The sequence below is a fragment of the Podarcis bocagei genome, assembly GCF_964188305.1.
Source record: "Podarcis bocagei genome assembly, chromosome: 8".
Classification (NCBI taxonomy): Eukaryota; Metazoa; Chordata; class Lepidosauria; order Squamata; family Lacertidae; genus Podarcis; species Podarcis bocagei.
This window is the reverse complement of record NC_138133.1, coordinates 5601540-5617476: the sequence shown is the minus strand read 5'-3', so window position 1 is coordinate 5617476 and position 15937 is coordinate 5601540. Positions and strand designations below refer to the sequence as shown.

General features: G+C 41.7%; 1 protein-coding gene across 1 annotated transcript; it reads right to left on the bottom strand.

The window, feature by feature from the left end:
- Window positions 1–1987: 1987 nt before the first annotated feature.
- Window positions 1988–14820, bottom strand: LOC308593604 (uncharacterized protein; the record flags this gene model as incomplete). Its single annotated transcript, XM_081206057.1, has 3 exons — window positions 1988–4475; window positions 7854–10188; window positions 14811–14820. The coding sequence occupies 3 exons, from the start codon at window positions 14818–14820 to the stop codon at window positions 1988–1990; spliced, it is 4833 nt and encodes a 1610-aa protein (XP_081062183.1).
- Between the last annotated feature and the right edge of the window lie 1117 nt (window positions 14821–15937).

Here is a 15937-nt window from a genome sequence, read left to right as displayed (position 1 = left end):
AACGTCCCTTTCAATCCCTTATTTGCATATGTGGACCTGAACTATCTACAGTATCCCCCTGCTGGCCCAGGGTGAGAACTTCAGTACATAACACTCACCACCTGTGAAACTCCATTATTTAGTCTGTTCTCACCAGACAATATGCAGAGAAGTTTTTTTTTAAAAAAATTAAATCTAGATTATCACTCTCCACACATTTTCACCATTAATCGGGGGGGGGGGAGGCAGATATTCAGCAATGATGGAGGGCTTCTTACATTTTCAAGGTGAATAAGAGTTTGTCTGTCTGTCTGTCTGACTTTCTTTCACAAAAACAAAGAGGGCTCGCTGCTGCTTCAGATTGGAGCTTGGCTTCTTTCCTGGGACAGAATGCACCTCGGAATCACACTACATCATGATGTAGCATCATTCCCAGCGTGGGGAAAATATGGGGGTCAGCTATGCATTCCCTCAAGAACACCCCTGGGAATTACTTATCATTATTTTTACTCGTTTGTTTATTGATTAAAAATGGCACTGCTTAATATAAAAAGACACCTCTAAGCAGTCTACATAAGAGGCAATCAGGAAAAAATAAATATGATTGCATACGAGAAAGCAACAGCCAAATAAAACTGCTGGAAAGCTAAATAAAAACAACATAAAACATGGCTCCTTACCTACAGTAATTGCAATTGTTATTTCAAAAATAACAATAAATGGAAAAAATAAAGCAAAATAAGAGCCCCCCTCCCCCCCAAAGCCCACTTCTCAAATAAGACTGGGAAAGTACAAGTTTGTGCAGATTCCTACTGATGAGTTGAAAAAAATCCGAGTCAAAGATATTTCCCCATCTATCCTTTGAAAGATGTCAAGAGGTGGAGCCAGCAGAGCTACACAGCAGGACACATCTAGGTACCCCATATGATTAGGAACCCTGCACTAGCAAAATCTGAAGTCATGTGGAGCACCTAAGCACACGCACCATTCCATGTGCAGGTCCCATTTCCAGAACTTCAGCACTGTGGCTGGAGAAGATGCAGATGGACCAGAAGCACACAGTGATGTCAGTGTCACGACCAGGAGCATGATCCCATTCCATCCTCCAAATGTAGAGTGAACCCAGAGGAATGGTTTGCATTGGGTTGGAGTGATTATTGAATAAATAAGCTTTCATTTGCTTTTGCCTGCTTGTCAGATGAATGTGCCACGTCTGCTGATGTTTTAGAGAGAGACTTCCAAGTTTACATAGCTCTGAACTCATGGAGATATGCATTTCATCATCATACCTCTTATAACGTCTGTGGCAGCAGACATTTCCATATTTTCCAAGAAAGGACCAGAGACCACCGAGATGTGAGTGGGTGAGCAGGTGAGATTATTCAATCATATTTGACTCTTCATATTAGGGATCAAGCACAGCCTAGAATTTTCATTTAGATTTTGCTGTCTTGTGCAGCTGTACTGACCAAGTACTCGTTTGCATTCCTGATCATCTTTGTTTCAGAGTACTTTACTTGGAGAGCAAGGATTGTGCAATTTTCTTGCAGGGACTGGAGGGATGTCAGCCTATTTTGTGGAAGTGATTCTTTGGAGATAGCAATACTTTATCTAATTCTTTCACAGGAAAGATTCATAAGATTCAAAGAATCTACAACTGAAAGCTTAGAATGGTTCCACTACATATGCATCAAGTATGACAGCTGCAATAAAAGTGTGGATTATATATCTCCCTTAATGTAACTGCATGTCTAAACATTGTGTATCTGGGAACTCTGATCTAATCAGGTTTCATACATGCATTTATATACACTAACAGTTATGTGCAAAAAGGCTCACATAAAAGCTCAACGATACATGCGAAAGAATTGTCTTGAATAAGTGATGGGTGGAAGAAAGAGGAGATAGGGAATGGAAAAGTTGAACTAGCTAGAAAGATGGCAGGTGCTGAGTGAATTTTTTTTCTTCACAAATCTCCAAATCCACTTTTCAATCAAGCCACTATGAATCATTTCAACAGAGAATAATATGGAGATAAATGAGAAATGATTTCATTTTTTCTATTTGTATTAAAAACACTAATCTCTCTCACCTGTTCCACTGGCTTCCTGCTCTCCAAAGCATCGGGAATATCTTGGGAAGCAGATGGAGGGGTCTGGTTCACATTGAGGTTTGGGTCCCCCACAGAAAAAACAGGAATGAGGGGCCTGAGGAACCTGAACTCGCTGCTCAAGGACCCACCGGTTAAGCAAACGTCGTAGTGGTAACTCCTGGAAAGAGACCCGCTCTGAGAATCGCCACAGTTTTCTGGGATGTCGGGTCTGGCAGGTGGGAAGTGAGGAGGGGCAGCGATAAAACTTTCCCTGGGATCCCTCCTGCAGATCTTGATGGCAGCAAAGGAAACAATGCAAACGAGGAACACAAAGGAGACTGCAGCCAGGCAGATCACCAAGTACAAGGTCAAGGTCCCATCTTCTTTGTGTTCCTCTTTACTGACCTCCACAGCCTTCATATAAGGATCCGAAAAGCCACCCACAGGAAGGACATGGAGCATGGCAGTGCTGCTCTGGGGAGGGAGCCCGTTGTCCCTGACCACTATCAGGAGTCTCTGCTTGCTGGTGTCTCGCTCGCTCAGGGCTCTCCTGGTTCTCACTTCCCCATTCTGGGCTCCTATGCTGAAAAGACCAGGGTCTGTGGCCTTCAGCAGCTCATAGGAAAGCCACGAGTTCTGGCCACAATCTCCATCCACAGCCACCACCTTGGTGACCAGGTAGCCGGCCTCCACCGACTTGGGGACCAGCTCATTGCAGGGGGATGTGCTGTTCTGAAGAGGGTAGAGGAAGAAGGGAGCGTTGTCGTTTTCGTCTAGGATTACGACTCGGACAGTAACTTCTGAGCTGAGGGAAGGAGACCCTCCATCTGTAGCCCTCACCGTCACTTTGAAATCTTTGATTTGCTCATAATCCAGAGATCGGAGGGCATACAGATTTCCGCTTTCAGAGTTGACCGAGATGTAAGAGGCCACAAGGCCATCAGTGACCTTCCCAGGCAAAAGGGAGTAGGTGACCTTGGCATTCTTCTCAGTGTCCAGATCAGCAGCACGGACTGAGCCAATGAGCAGTCCTGGAATATTGTTTTCCCGTATCTGCATTTCACATGAAGACGTTTCAAATACTGGAGGGTTGTCATTGACATCTGAGATCTGAACATTAATAACTCTTGTTGAAGTCAGCCTGGGGGAGCCCTGGTCTACGGCTGTGATGGTGATATTATATTCTGGGACCTTCTCTCTGTCCAAGGGACTTTGGACCACAAGCTGGTAATAGTTATCCATTGTGGGTTTTAAGACAAAGGGAAGGTTTGTCTCCACAGAGCACACAGTTCTGCCATTGTCTCCGGAGTCTCGATCTGTGACAGTGAAGAGAGCCACAAGTGTCTCCAGGGGAGAATCCTCTGCCAAAGGACTAGTGATGGATATGACCGACACTTCTGGTGCATTGTCATTCACATCCTCAATCTCTACCAAAACCTTGCAGTGCCCTGAAAGGCCCCCTCCATCTGTTGCTCTAATTTTCATGTCATACCTGGTTTCTTTTTCAAAATCAACTTGATTTAAAACAGTGATTTCCCCAGTGATTTCATTTAGGTGGAACAAATTATTTATTTTTTCAGGCATCCGGTGGAATGAGTAGGTGATCTGTGCATTTGAACCAAAATCCAAATCTGTAGCTTCCACTTTGGAGACCAGAGTACCCCGTGGGCTGTTTTCCTTTAACTTTACTTTATATTCAGAATGAGTAAACTGTGGGGAATTATCATTGATGTCAAGAACATCAATATTTATTTGAACTGTGCCTGTTCTCTGTGGCTTCCCTCCATCCATAGCTGTGAGAGTCAGTCTAAAGTGTGAGTCCTTCTCCCTGTCTAGTGGCTTCTCCAGAACAAGATCCACATGCTTGTTTCCATCTTCTTCACTTTTAACATCAAGCATGAAATGTTCATTGGGACTGAGAGTGTAGTTTTGGATGTTATTCATTCCCAGGTCCTCATCTTGGGCAGATTCCAATGGGAAATGTGTATTTGGAGAGACATTTTCAGGAATTTCCAGATCAAATTCCTTTGTAGAGAATTTGGGAACATTGTCATTCACATCTTCTATCCTGACTACAATACTGTGGAGCTCTAATGGGTTTTCCAGCACAATTTGTGAGAGAAGTAAGCAAGGATCAGTCTGGCCACATAAAGCTTCTCGGTCTATTTTTTCGCTTATCAGCAGATTTCCAGAGTGGGTATCAAGGTGGAAATATTGCTTAGCGCTTTTGGACACTAGCTGGGCTCTGCGAGCAGAGAGCTCCCCTGTTCCCAATTTCAAATCCTGCAGCACATTAGCCACCAAAGACCCAGTTTTCTTTTCTTCAGGCACAGAATAATGGCTTGAAACACACAATGCTCCAGGAAAACAAAGGAAAAGAAAAAGATACAGACCTTGTTTTCTCCTGAAGCAGTCTCCCATGGTTCAAGGTTTGCCTCTTCAATTTCTGGCCAATATATTCACTTTCTGACTCTCATCCAGTGACCATCTCTGTTTTTGGGGAAGTAAATTTGGTGCTGCAGTGCTGATGGCTTTGCTGTACTGAATGTTATATATTTTCTCACAGACCGTCTTCTTAGCTGTCTTCTTGTTTCAAATATTCCTGTGATCTTCCGGAGGGATTTTTCACAAAACAAAATCCTGAGTTCCAATCAATGCATATGCCTCTGCTGCCACCATGTGGCTGAATAATAAAAAAGGCAGCTATACAGCAGTTCAAAAGTGCAGGTTAGATGTAATTCCAAGGGTGATGTTAGGAACCCCATTCTAACGGCATGTGTATACCCGCCAACATTTCTCCAATGAAAGTAGGGTCATCCCAAGGAAAAGTGGGACATTCTGGGATCAAATCAGAAACCGGGACAGTTTCTCTAAATCAGGGCTGTTCCTTGAAAATAGGGAAACTTGGAGGGTCTGCATGTGGGGTAACATAGAGATGTTTTCTAGCCCCTTTGTTTTTTAATATTTATTTGAATGATCTCTTTCCTGAACTATATGCTCAAGTGTACCACTTGCCTATATTGACTGGTACAGAAATGTCATTGGTTCTATATACAGATCATGTCCCTGTGGAGATGGCAGTAATGAATCGGTGGCGCATGCCCTTCTGGCTTGCACTCTTTATGAAGACTTGAGAGATGAGGTTATCACCCCTCTTTTATTGTCCATTCTGGATCACCCAGCCACTGCCACAGTGTGTTTTCTCTTGGCAGATCAAGATGACCAGGTGACAGCAAAGGTTGCAAGGTTTTTGGCTGGGGCAATTAGAATAAGATCCACTATTTGACGACTGATTCAAAACCCTAAAATGTATTTGATATAATTGACTTTTTATTTCTATTCTATGTATACGGTATTGTTGTTTTGTTGTGATGGCCGATGGCTGATGCAAATAAAGATTCGTTCATTCATATACAGATCATGCTGTACTACCCTTCACAACTTTAGGTGAATCTGAAAAGACTGAAGTCTAAATTCTCAAGCTACTGCAAGACAAAACAGTTGGCAGTCAACTATGATAAAACAAAAAGTGATTATTTTTCCAAAGAAAAATATAAATGAGCCATCAGTGAGCATGTAATAGTGCAAGTCAATAATTTTAAATACTGGAATTACTTTTTGGTCCATTGTGTCCCGGTCGCATCAGATACAAAACACTGTATTGTCTGCACTGAATAGTCTTGCTGCACTACTGAGGTTGTACTATACAAAAGACAGTCGTCATACAGCTTCAGTTTTGAAGGTGTACAAAGCCAAAGTGTTTACCAAGATTATGTATGCAGTTCAAGATTGAATGCTGGGGATTAATGAATCCTTAGACAACACAAACCACTTCTTTGAGAAACCAAGAAATACTTTTCTGTGTTCCAAGATGTGTCTCCAATGTAGTCTTACAACCGAAGCAGGTATTTGTTCTTGGAAAACAATAGCAATCAGTTCCTAGCCGTTGCCTATATTTATCTTGACCTCAGCAGGTTTGGGCTACCTATCCCTGGCTTTGTTGATAAACACTTCTGTTTTTGGCTAACAACAACAATGGTGTTAACACTGTTGCCTATTCACTACCCCATCTGCTGCCACTTGGGTTAACACAGACTTCAAGATCTTAACTTGCAAAATTCATTAGCCGTGACAAAAGGAGTTTGCATACCACTTTACCTTAGTCTGCAACCTAGTAGTAATTATCAACTTGCTTGGTATTTAAATATTAAATACCCCTAGATACAAAAGGTGATTTCCAATGGCTAGGTTGGGTGCTTTGGCATCAACAGTTATATCTCTGACTTTGTATAAGTCAGCTTACAAGGCTGCTTTGGCACTTGAGAGTTTGCCCTTGCAAAAACGGTTCAGTCAAAACATCTGCTCACGTTCTCCTATACTGCATTTTATAGGGATATGAGATCCCTGTTTATCTCACCAACACTTTCTCTACATTTGGGAAATGCAGAGGAATTCTGTATTTCAGTTTTAATGGTAGACTCCAACCCTAAGAAGAGAGGAAAATATAGCCAAGTTCCTTGTTGTAGCAATAAAAACTAGGCCACAATTATTAAAAGGAAGATGCGTTCTTCTGAGTCAAATTGGTCTATATTTATTAGCTATTTCTGTTCATGGATTTTCTTATTCCCTTATTTTAAAATGCACTTTGTTTGCCTTTCTTACTGCTGTGGTTGTTTTTCATCCTATGGTTGTCTTGCAAATGAACAGTTTGTGAAGCCCTTCTACCTTTACTTCTGATTTTGGAATGAGAGCTGCCGTCCTCAAAGCCACAAATAAAAAGAAAAGGAGTGTCCAAAAGGCACTTTTCATTTTACTCTATTTTATATTCATGGTCTGCAGACTGAAACGCGAATAAGCCTCCCCACCAATTCTGTATTCTTCGATTAATGGATACTCATTGAATGATATACCTAACAGAAAAGGCTTTGCTTTACTGGTACTCTGTTGGGGAAATTATGATAATATGCCCATAAAGATGAAGACTTGCTTCTTGTTGAAAACCTCTCATTGCTTACATGTATTTCAGTCTGTTTCTTTTTAGTCCTGTTAAGCATAAGGGAGGGGGAGAAATTCAGTTCACCACCTAACCCACACTTCCAAAAACTATTTGAGACTTGAAACGCAACTGTCCTTCAAAATCCATACTTCTCCAAATTTTGCAGTGCAATTTTCCAAGCAGAAAATGTGTGCAGGAATGTGTATATCAGGGAAAGTGTGAATAGAAATGCATAAACATTGCATTATATTAAGGGAAATTGTAAACAAAAATGGGTATATTAGAATAAATGCACTTTAAAATGCTGACATTTTGTGAGCCATCCGTAAGCATGGCGATCTTTTAATCTTAGAATGCACTATGCAGATATATTTTCTAAAGAAGAACTGTAACAACATGCAGTTTTTCAAAAGAAATCATGGAGGTTCTCCCTCAGTTGCAATATTGTATATTTTCTCCAAAAAGTCTATTATATCCCTCTCAGTTTTTCGGCAATACGTCATCGACTGGCCACTTCTATTGAGAAGAGAAAGGGAATAGGATTCATAGTGATATATAAACTCATGTAGTAAGGTATCACATAATGACATAATGTGAATGATGTGAAAGATCAATACGATATTTTTATGGAAAATACAACATAGTACTCAAACTGAAGAAAATAAGAAACTATAATTTCTGATGTTTTGAGAGGAATACTTGAGGTTATGTTTCATTTATTCTGGAAGAAACAAAGGATAATATTCATCAAGAAAGTAGCAGATACAGTTTGAAATGAAACCATACAAAAGGGATTCAAATGGTACTCTCACCTGGAGGATATGTTGACTTTCACCTGCATGACTTGGGACTCCTTCAGAATCATTGGAACTCCTTGGATTCAGCTGAGTGTTAGGAGGCTCCACAGAGAAAACAGGAAACAGGGGCCTGAGAAACCTGAACTCGCTGTTCAGAGACCCACCAGCTAAGCACACCTCATAGTTGTAAGTCTGGGATAGAGATCCAGCACCAGAATCTGCAGAGATCTCCTGGGAATCAGGTCCCACCGGGAAATTGGCTCCAGAGTTGTAGGTTCCTATGAACTTTTCACGTTTCTGCAACTTGATTACAACAAACGCCACCACAGAAATGAGAAAGATGCTTGAGATGGCAGCCAAGCAGATGATCAAATACATCGTCAGGCTGGGGTCTTCCTCCTCCGCTGTTTCCTCCTTTGGGAGAGCCACACTTTTCAGATACGGGTCAGAGAAGCCGTCCACTAGAAGGATTCTGAGCGTGGCAGAGGTGGACTGGGGAGGATGGCCGTTGTCTCGGACCACCACAATCAGATTCTGCTTGAAGCTGTCTCGGTTGCTGACCGGCCTCAGGGTGGTCACTTCTCCATTCTGGGCCCCCACCGTGAACAGACCCGGCTCTGTGGCCTTCAGCAGCTGGTAGGAAAGCCAAGAGTTCTGCACAGAATCCCTGTCCACAGCCACCACCTTGGTGACCAGGTAGCCAGTCTCTGCCCCTCGGGGAACCAGGTCATTCGAGGGGGAAGTGCCATTCTGGAGAGGGTAGAGGATGAAGGGGGCATTGTCATTTTCATCCACGACCTGAACGCGGATGGGAACTTCGGAGCTCAGTGGAGGGGAACCTGAATCCACAGCCCTCACCGTCACCTGGAAATCTTGTACTTCCTCATAATCCAGAGACCGGATGGCATACAGGTTCCCCGTTTCAGAGTTGATGGAGATGTAAGAGGATGTGGGGCCATCATTGACCTTCCCAGGCAAAAGCGAGTAGGTCACTTTGGCATTCTGCGCTGTGTCCAGATCAACAGCATGGACCGAATTGATCAGAAGACCAGGAATATTGTTTTCCCTTAATTTCATTTCATAGAAGGGCTTTTCAAAGACTGGAGGGTTGTCATTGACATCTGACACTTCAACATGAAGTATTCTTGTGGAACTGAGTCTAGGAGAGCCCCTGTCAGTGGCTGTGATGGTGATGTTATGCTCAGAGGCTTGTTCTCTGTCCAGTGGCTGTTGGGTCACCAGCCGGTAATAGTTGTTCTCGGTGGGTTTGAGCACAAATGGCAGGTTGACTTCAGTGGTGCAGGCAATTCTACCACTGTCTCCAGAGTCCATGTCTGTGACACTGAAGAGGGCCACCACTGTGTCTGGGGGAGAGTCCTCAGGTAAGGGACTGGTGATGGATGTGATGGTAATCTCTGGAGCATTGTCATTCTCATCCTCAATCTCTACAATGACTTTGCAGTAAGCAGAAAGTCCCCCTCCATCTGTGGCTTTGATGTGCATCTCATACTTACTAATTTCCTCATAATCAAGTGTTCCTTTGAGAATAAGTTCTCCATTGTGTTTATTTAACTTGAACAATCTCAGCACCTTTTCTGGCACTTGGCTGAAAGTGTAAGTGATGAGACCATTGGCACCGATATCCTTGTCACTGGCTTCAACTCTTGTGACCAGTGTATCCAATGGGCTGTTTTCCATTAGTGTCACTTTGTACACAGATTGATCAAACTGAGGCACATTGTCATTGGCATCCAGAACATCAATAATAATTTGCACTGTTCCAGTTCTTTTTGGGGTCCCTCCATCAACTGCTGACAGAATAAGGGAAATCTGTGGATTCACCTCACGGTCTAGTGGTTTCTCTAACACCAGTTCTGCATAGTTGGTACCATCAGTTTGTCTTTGCACATCCAGCCTAAAATGTTCATTAGGACTAAGGGTGTAGCTCTGGATAGCATTTTCTCCTTGGTCTGAATCCTGAGCTGTTTCCAAAGGGAATCGTGTATTTGTTGGAATGTGCTCTGATATTTGAAATAGGATTTGATTTGTGGAAAATGTTGGGGAATTATCATTCACATCCTCTATCTGAATTTCAATTCTATGCAGCTGCCATGGGTTTTCCAGCAAGATTTCAGAGAATAGAAGACAAGGATCATTCTGACCACACAGGGATTCTCGATCTATTTTGTCCTTTAATATCAAATCCCCAGAATGAGGCTCCAGCTGGAAATACTGCTTGGAGCTCTTAGAAACCAGCCGGGCTCTCCGAGCAGACAGCTCCTTTGCATCTACTCTCAAATCCTTGTTAAAAAGGAAGTCAAATCCTTGTTAAAAAGGACGTGTTAAAAAGGAAGTCCACACTCCCCCCCCCCCACTAAAGGACCTAAAGCAAAGAGAGATCACTAGGTCGGAAAAGACGCTGGTGTTTAAATAGATAACTTTCATAAATTGGACTAAGAAGTATTTGCGCTGGAGAGGAAAAGAGAGGAATTTCAGAGGTCTTCTTTTTGGGTTGACCCCCCCCCCCTAGACCCGGGAAGTGCCCTGTGTGTGAGCCCGAGGAAAAGAACAAGGAGTTTGACAGCTGTCAAAAGAGCTGTCAAACGGGAGATTAAAGATTGGAACTGTGTTAATAATATTTTTTTGGATTAAAAGTGCTACATTAAAAGTGAACTGATTGGAAACAAGGTGACTGTGAACAACAAAGTAACGGACTGTTGGAAAGGAATTGATGGAAATCCCCCTGGAGGGAACTAAAGACATTGCAATGGCTGCAGAAGGGAAAGTATGGGCGGAGATAAAAAGAATGTTTTGTCTTGTGGGAACTCTACAAGAGCACAGTACTCTTATGACTGAACAATTGATGACCTTCAATCTTGAACTAAACAACTCTGTTGATGACACAAAGTGGATGGAAAAAAACTCTGCAGCTGCAGAAGAAAAGATAATCTTGGAGCTGGGGGAAAAAGAAGAAGAGAGAGGAGAGGAAATGCAAGTGGAAAAAACCAACCAAGAGCCTGTAACCTTTGGAAACAAGGGAAGTAAAGAAGATGACCAGTGGATTACAAATCTGCAGAAGGAGAGAAAGATAAAGGAAGAAGCCCCTGGAATAACTCGAATATTGGATTATAAAAAAACAGACATTTATGATCGGGACTTCTTCTTTAGGTTGGAGTATGGGAGACTGATTGATCCTGGCCAGAAATTGCTCCTGGTTGACTTGGAAAGAGGGAAATACGAGGGGTGGATGGCAGAACCCCCTCGAGAAGAGAAGGTCAACAAAATGGACTGCCAACAAAACTGGTGGAGAGAGACTAACTGGGGCTTAAGGGCCTCGGATGTGAGAAATCCGGGCTAAAATGGTTTCTTTTCTTTAAGGACATTGGTTTGGGAAGGGACGGAAACCGGGGAAGGGGGGAGGGGAGAGTAGAGTAGTGAAAATCTGAGATTTAGAAAGGGAATATATGATTTTTGGTTTAACATTTTAAGGAGGGAATTTGTGGGAGAGAATTTAGGCCGACTCTAGAGAAAGTACTTAATGTATAAAGCTTGATAAGCAAAATTGGGCCAAGAAAAAGTAATAAACTTTAAGAAAAGACAAGAATAACATTTAAGAGACGGGAGAAAATAATTTGCTGAGACAATTAAGGAAATTGGAAGGTGGAAAGGGGGGTGTGGGGAAGTCAAGGAAAGAAGGGAATGAAAGTAAGCTTATGAAATTATACGTGTTTTATTGTGTCTTTTTATGTTTGTATGTCTATTAAAACGTGAAAACCCAATAAAAATTTTATATAAAAAAAAAACAAATCCTTCAGCACATTTGCCACCAGAGACCCACTTTTCTTTTCCTCCACCACTGAATAGCGAAAGGACTCACACATTGCCACACATGCACAGAGATATAGAAAAAAAGACACAACTTGCCTGCTGTTGTGATTTATTTCCATATTCGCAGCCTCTTCTCTCAGATCTGAAACACGTGACGATTCTTTCTAAGACAACTGCCAAAGTTGATTGTCCATTGTAAGTTTGCAAGGTAAACTTTTGTATTTTTAAATCTAGAAATGGATATGGTGCCTATTTCCACATGAAATTTCTATAGATTTGCTTGTAATGGTGATCTGCTTCCTTTCTCGCTGAGATTCCTTTGTCTGGTGGTTACAGACTTCAGACCGCAATTGCTGCTCCTTGATTATTTGTTCTGTGTTGTGTAATAGCACCACCTTGTGCTCAAGCTATGATATGATTCCCATAGACTTTGTGACTTTCCAAACAGCATTAATATAATCTTCTATAGCAATGTTTATAATATTTCATAAGGTGTATTCTCATAACCTGTATTTTATATATCAGAGTTGTCAGTAAGGCACTTTAGATGTTTATTTCCTGCACCCAGGAGGGGGTTGGGCTAGTTGACCCTTGGGATAGAATCATGGAATCATAGAATTGTTGAGTTGGAGGCAACACCAAGGGTCATCTATTCCCACCTCCGCAATGCAGGAATCTCAACTAAAGCATCCATGACAGATGGCCATCCAACCTGTGCTTAAAAACCTCCCAGGAAGGTAGAACTCACAGCCCCTTGAGGGAGTCTGACTGTTGAACAGCTCTGTCAGAAAGTTCTTCCTGATGTTTCATTGGACTCTCCTTTCTTGTGACTTGATGCCATCGGTTCAGGTCCTACCCTCTGGAATGTATGCTCCATCTTCCATGTAAGAGCCCTTAAGATATTTGAAGATGGCTATCACCTATCAGTCATCTTCTCTCAGTCTCCTCTTCTCCAGGCTAAACATACCCAGCTCCTTCAACCATTCCTCATAAAGCTTGGTTTCCAGAACTTTTATCACACTGCTTGGCCTCCTCTGCACACATTCCAGCTTGTCAACATCCTTCTTAAATTGTGACACCCAGAACAGGACACAGTATTCCAAGTGTGGTCTGAACAAGTCAGAATAGAGTTGTACTATTACTTCCCTTGATCTGGACATTATACTTCTGTTGATGCAGCCTAGAATAGCATTAGCTTTTATTTTTATTTTTTTGTTGCTGCTTCACAAATAATGTTAAGCTTGTGGTCCACTAAGACCCCTGGATCCTTTTCACATGTAAGCCATGTATCGCCCATCTTATATTTGTACAGCTGGTTATTACTGGGGAAAGAGTTGGATCCCTTCCAACTCTTCAATTCTATTATTCTATGTCTCACTGACTTATTCATTCAAGCTAAACAAGAAACATGAGACACCCTACTCAGTAGGAAAACTTCAGAATGGGAACTGTGTACATAGTATCACAGAACTGTGCATCACAGAGATGGATGGATCCTTGTAGATCATCTGGTATAAGCCCTTCTTTGTACAGGAGATGTACAGCTAAAGTATCTGCAACAAATAGATCCAACAAGATAGTCCCCCCACCTGCTGCCAGAATTCTAGGGGGCTATCTATGTTATTCTTAAAGTGTGGTGTCCAGAACTGGACATAGTAGTCCAGGTGAGATCTAACTAGTGCAGTAAAAAAACCCTGGAACTATTACTTCCCATTAGTTGGAAATAATTGCCACTTTTTTGTCTGGGAGGAGAGTCCTGCTGACTCATGTTCTGCTTGTGATGAATTTCATGAATGTGAGTCTTTCCACATGTACAAAATTGCAAAACTAGATATCCTCCAGATGCATTTTATTTATTTATTTATTCATTCATTGCCTATTTTGTTTGTTTTTGTTTTTGTTTGCCTATCATGGCTATTTTGAATTTTATTCCTGTCTTAAGAGGTGTTAACTACCCTACTTAATTTTGTGCCATCTGCAAATCTGGTAAGGATTCCTTCCATCTGTTCATATAATTTTCATATAACGGTTTGTTTGGATAAATATGGCAATATTTGGAATGAGTTTATACAAAATGCAGTAGACTATTAATATATACATATGTATTCAAATAATCACATGAAAGTGATAAAAGAATGTATGGGTTAGGGTATTTTCCGTATATTGTATATATTCATATATATTTTCTGCACATTTTTGTGCCTGTTTTTTTTTTCTTCCATTTTTCTTTGCATCACTTTATTTCTTTATAACTGAAACCTTTTCAATAAAATATATTCATATCATATCATATCACGGTGTAGAGTATCTGTCCCAGGACAGAGCCCTGCTGCCCCCCCACTCAAAACCACACTTTTATTTGATGTGGAAATACTGATGAGCACTCTTTGATTACAGTTTTCCAACCAGCTATGAATCCACCAGATCATCTAGTTTGCATATATGTAACCTGCTAACCAAAAGATCATGGACTTTGTTAATTTTTTTCCTGAAGTCAAGACAAATCGCATCAAGAGCATCCACAAAAAATGGATATAAGATTAGTCTGGCAGGATTTATTTTTAACAAATCCATGTTCTCTTCTACTAATCACTGCATTGTTTTCAATATGCTTACAAAATGACCTCTTTGTAATCTTCTAATATTTTCCTTAGACTCAAAGTCAGATGGAATAGACTCAAATTTCCCAGATCCCCCCCCCTTTTTTTAAAGACTGGAGTGACATTTGCCCGTCTCCAGGCCTGTAACAACTCACCTGCTCTCTAAAATTTATCACTGTTGATAGAAGGTTTCTGAAAAACTATCAGCAATTCATCTGTCCCTGAAGACTTGAACTGATTTAACACAACTAGGTCATCCTTGACCAACTACTAATCTATCTTGGACTGCACTCCTGCACCCCAGACATCCGTCCTGCTGCTTATGTAGGGTTGGACACAGTTCCCCTTTGGGAGAAGATAAATGCAAAACAGGAGAGGATCAGTTCTGCCTTCTTTTTGTCGTCTGTTACCATTTCACCATCCTTACCTGGAAAAGCCCCTTTTCTTCCTCACCAGCCTCAGCTCCTTCGTAACATTAGCTTTCCTGACAACTGCCCAGAGAATTCAGAGCTACTTGCCTGTGTTCATCCTTGGTTACCCGTCCTTCCATTTATTATACATGTCTTCCCTACTCTTAATGAACTGTACTGGTTACTGGTTTGTTTCTAGGTTGTTATTCTTCTAATCCATGGCTATTGCATTGCTGCCTTGCAATATTGCAGAAATGAGCCTTCTCCACAGTGGCACTGACCCTCTGGAACACCCTCCCCCCATGCCATTCAAACTGAATTATCTCTTTTTGTTTTGTTTTTACCTTCAGCTGTGTTGTCTAAATAAATCCATAATGCTTTCCTCCAGTTTCTTTTGCTGTTGGTTTTGGTATAGTGTACTTTAAGTGCAGTCACATTTAATCATATTTTTGCTGATTTATGGTTGCCCACTTTAAGATACCTTTCTAACAAAACAATATGTAGACTGAGGACTAATCTACACTGGTCAGTTATAACGTCAAAAATTCGTTATACAAATGTGACACCAGAGGGCATTGTAGAGCAGCAATCCATCATTAATGGGAAACTGAGCTGAGAGCTATATTACACTGTGTTGGGGTTTTTTTGCATTTTCTCAGATCAGTGTATATCCATCCTGAGAGTGTTCCATATGATGCTAGGTGCTTTCCAGCATATGCCAAGTTAAGTTGCGAGCAGAGCATTATTAGCACAATAGAAACCATCTGGAATATAGTTTTCCTATCAGCTGTTAATGAGAACTTTTATGCTAACATAACCAAAAGAAGGCTGCACCAAGAAAAGAGGGAGGCAGTTTATTTCTTGTTTCCTTCTCCAATGGAGGGCAGTCTTATTATCTAGCAGAGGGGTGGGGAATCTCAGACACAGGTACCAAATGCAGCCCTCCAAGCCCCTCTGTCTGACCACACCCCTCTCCCCACGCCACACCCCTCCCTGGCCCAACTTTGTTACTCAAGTCCTTTTGCTTGACTGGAGTGAGCCTGTGAATCCTGATCTTGACACTTGCTTACATGGGTTGAGGAATGTCTCAGTGTGTTTAGAAGCTAGCCTACTTGAGGAAGGTAGAATTTACATTTATTGCTCCACCCACTTTTGCTTCTGGCCCTTCCCAACACTGCCATGTGGCCCTTGGAAGGTGGTCCAGAAGGAAATATAGTCCTTGAGGTGAAAAAGGC